Genomic DNA, 3,897 nt, shown 5'->3' on the forward strand with positions numbered 1-3,897 from the left:
GGGTGGGGGGGTGACTGGGTGGGTGGATGAGTGGGTGGGTGAAGGGTGGGTGGATGAGTGGGTGGGTGGATGAGTGGGTGGGTGAAGGGTGGGTGGATGAGTGGGTGGATGGGTGAGTGGGTGGGTGAAGGGTAGGTGGGTGAATGGTTGGATGGGTGGGGGGGGTGATGGGTGGGTGGATGAGTGGGTGGGTGAAAGGGTGGGTGGATGAGTGGGTGGGTGGATGAGTGGGTGGGTGAAAGGGGGTGTGAAGTGAAGCTCGTGGCTTGATGATTCTACTGATGATTCTACTACTGATGATGATTCTACTGATGATGATGATTCTACTACTGATGATGATTCTACTGATGTTGATTCTACTGATGATGATTCTACTGATGATGATGATTCTACTGATGATGCTGCTGATTGTTACAATGATAATTCTACTACTTATGATGATTCTACTGATGATGATTCTACTGATGATGCTGCTGATTGTTACAATGATAATTCTACTACTTATGATGATTCTACTGATGATGATTCTACTGATGATGCCACTGATTGTTACAATGATAATTCTACTACTGATGATGATTCTACTGATGATGATTCTTCTACTGATGATGATTTCTACTACTGATGATTCTACTACTGATGATTCTACTACTGATGATGATGATTCTACTGATGTTGATTCTACTGACGACGATTCTACTACTGATGTTGATTCTACTGATGATGATGATGATGACGATGCTCCCCCCACCGCCCCCTCCCCACAGCCGATCCTGCCCCACACAGCTGTGTGTGCCGTGTGCCTGGAGGCCACTCGTGACTCTGGGGGGTCCGACACGGTGGCCGTGGGCGGTGGTGCGGTAGGTGGCGACGGTGGTGGCGACGGTGGTGGCGGCGGTGGTGGCGACGGTGGTGGCGACGGTGGCGGGGGTGGTGGGGGCCCAGCGGGGGGGGGGTGACGGAGAGGGGGCGGTGGTGGTGGGGGGGGGCGGTGTGGGGGGAGGGGTACCCCACTCGGAGCCCTAGCCAACAGCCTCATGGAGTGCTCCATCTGCAGTGAGATCGTACACCCGGCCTGCCTGCAGGTGGGTGGTGGTGGTGGTAGGGTGGGTGGGTGGGTGGGTGGGGTGGGTGGGGTGAGTGGGTGGGTGGTAGAGTGGGTGGGTGGGTGGTAGAGTGGGTGGGTGGGTGGTAGAGTGGAGTGGTGGGTGGGTGGTAGAGTGAGTGAGTGGGTGAGTTGGTGGGAGGGTGGGTGGGTGAGTGGGTGGGTGAGTGGGTGAGTGGGTGGTAGAGTGGGTGGTAGAGTGGGTGGATGGGTGAGTGGTAGAGTGAGCGGGTGGGTGAGTGGGTGGGTGAGTGGTAGAGTGAGTGGGTGGGTGAGTGGGTGGGTGAGTGGTAGAGTAGAGTGGGTGGGTGAGTGGTAGAGTGAGTGGTAGGGTGAGTGGTAGAGTGGTAGGGTGAGTGAGTGGGTGGGTGAATGGTAGGGTGAGTGGTAGGGTGAGTGGTAGAGTGAGTGGTAGGGTGAGTGGGTGAGTGGTAGAGTGAGTGGTAGGGTGAGTGGGTGAGTGGTAGGGTGAGTGGTAGGGTGAGTGGTAGGGTGAGTGGGTGAATGGTAGAGTGAGTGGTGGGGTGAGTGAGTGGGTGGGTGAATGGTAGGGTGAGTGGTAGGGTGAGTGGTAGAGTGAGTGGTAGGGTGAGTGGGTGAGTGGTAGAGTGAGTGGTAGGGTGAGTGGGTGAGTGGTAGGGTGAGTGGTAGGGTGAGTGGGTGAATGGTAGAGTGAGTGGTAGGGTGAGTGAGTGGGTGGGTGAATGGTAGGGTGAGTGGTAGGGTGAGTGGGTGAGTGGGTGAGTGGTAGAGTGAGTGGTAGGGTGAGTGGGTGAGTGGTAGGGTGAGTGGTAGGGTGAGTGGGTGAATGGTAGAGTGAGTGGTAGGGTGAGTGGGTGAGTGGTAGAGTGAGTGGTAGGGTGGGTGGGTGAGTGGTTGAGTGGGTCGATGGCAGTGGGTGGGTGAGTGGTAGAGTGAGTGGTAGGGTGAGTGGTAGAGTGAGTGGGTGGGTGGTAGAGTGGTAGGGTGAGTGAGTGGGTGGGTGAATGGTAGGGTGAGTGGTAGGGTGATACATACGCATACGTTATAATACATACGCATACATTTTTACACATTTGCACACACTATAAAACAAGCACATTCATGCACGTGTGCAGTATTAGTACATTTGCATACATTATGACACAGCTTGCATTGTCATCCATTAGCAGAGAGAGCAATTGGTGAACAAGGTTTTCCCGCTCAATCAAACGGTCAGGGTCAAATGGGGCGAGGTAGGATCCAAACGCCAAATTGGGAAGGACCAATCGGAGTGTCCCACAAGGTGGCCGGGGATTGGTCAACCCGGCCACGAACAGGTATAAAAGCCGGAGCGCTGAGAGCTCTTGGCCAATTCTGCTACACGAAGACCCCAAGTCGGCCGAATACATCTAGGACCCTGGACCAAACCTTCCAGCCCTTGTGAGGGCTAGGGTTCAGAGTAACGAGTGGTCAGGGGAGAAAGATCCTGGATAGGACCCTGGCTCCCAGCCCTTGTGAGGGCGAAGGTCTCAGAGTAACCAGTGATCAGGGGAGAAAGGTCCTGGATAGGACCCTGGCTCCCAGCCCTTGTGAGGGCGAAGGTCTCAGAGTAACCAGTGATCAGGGGAGAAGGGTCCTGCATAGGACCCTGGCTCCCAGCCCTTGTGAGGGCGAAGGGCTCAGAGTGACCAGTGGTCAGGGGAGAAAGGTCCTGGATAGGACCCTGGCTCCCAGCCCTTGTGAGGGCGAAGGTCTCAGAGTAACCAGTGATCAGGGGAGAAAGGTCCTGGATAGGACCCTGGCTCCCAGCCCTTGTGAGGGCTAGGGCTCAGAGTAACCAGTGATCAGGGGAGAAAGGTCCTGGATAGGACCCTGGCTCCCAGCCCTTGTGAGGGCGAAGGTCTCAGAGTAACCAGTGATCAGGGGAAATAGGTCCTGGATAGGACCCTGGCTCCCAGCCCTTGTGAGGGCGAAGGTCTCAGAGTAACCAGTGGTCAGGGGAGAAGGGTCCTGGATAGGACCCTGGCTCCCAGCCCTTGTGAGGGCGAAGGTCTCAGAGTAACCAGTGATCAGGGGAGAAAGGTCCTGGATAGGACCCTGGCTCCCAGCCCTTGTCAGGGCGAAGGTCTCAGAGTAACCAGTGATCAGGGGAGAAAGGTCCTGGATAGGAACCTGGCTCCCAGCCCTTGTGAGGGCGAAGGTCTCAGAGTAACCAGTGGTCAGGGGAGAAGGGTCCTGGATAGGACCCTGGCTCCCAGCCCTTGTGAGGGCGAAGGTCTCAGAGTAACCAGTGATCAGGGGAGAAAGGTCCTGGATAGGACCCTGGCTCCCAGCCCTTGTGAGGGCGAAGGTCTCAGAGTAACCAGTGATCAGGGGAGAAAGGTCCTGGATAGGAACCTGGCTCCCAGCCCTTGTGAGGGCGAAGGGCTCAGAGTAACCAGTGATCAGGGGAGATAGGTCCTGGATAGGACCCTGGCTCCGAGCCCTTGTGAGGGCGAAGGGCTCAGAGTAACCAGTGGTCAGGGGAGATAGGTCCTGGATAGGACCCTGGACCAAGCCTTCCCGCCCTTGTGAGGGCGAAGGTCGCGAGCGACCAGAGGGTCGGGGACCCGCCGGGCCAGCGGCGGGTCGGTGTGCCTCCCCTAGGTCCCAGCTGGAGGACGCTAGGCTAGCGGGGAAGATAGCCGGCAAGTCCGGAGTCTGTAGCATCGTCAGGATAGCGGGTACGGGGACCGTATACCCCTTGTGTGTTAGGTGTAGTAAGTATTGGTGAATGACAGGTCCCTGCGGGGTGGGCTGGTAGGAACGAATAACCAAATAATATAAACATA

General features: G+C 56.5%; 1 protein-coding gene across 1 annotated transcript in view; it reads left to right on the plus strand.

Annotated features, from left to right (window-relative positions):
- The first annotated feature begins 744 nt into the window (after positions 1–744).
- LOC144954480 (uncharacterized) overlaps positions 745–3,897 on the plus strand; it is a 13,958-nt gene continuing 10,805 nt past the window's right edge. The window contains exon 1 of the mRNA XM_078884967.1: positions 745–1,085. Within this exon, the coding sequence (XP_078741093.1) occupies positions 1,038–1,085 (48 nt within the window). The 5' untranslated portion in view covers positions 745–1,037. The remainder of the gene's footprint in view (positions 1,086–3,897) is intronic.

Source organism: Lampetra fluviatilis, unplaced genomic scaffold (assembly GCF_964198595.1).
Source record: "Lampetra fluviatilis unplaced genomic scaffold, kcLamFluv1.1 SCAFFOLD_1268, whole genome shotgun sequence".
Lineage (NCBI taxonomy): Eukaryota > Metazoa > Chordata > Hyperoartia > Petromyzontiformes > Petromyzontidae > Lampetra > Lampetra fluviatilis.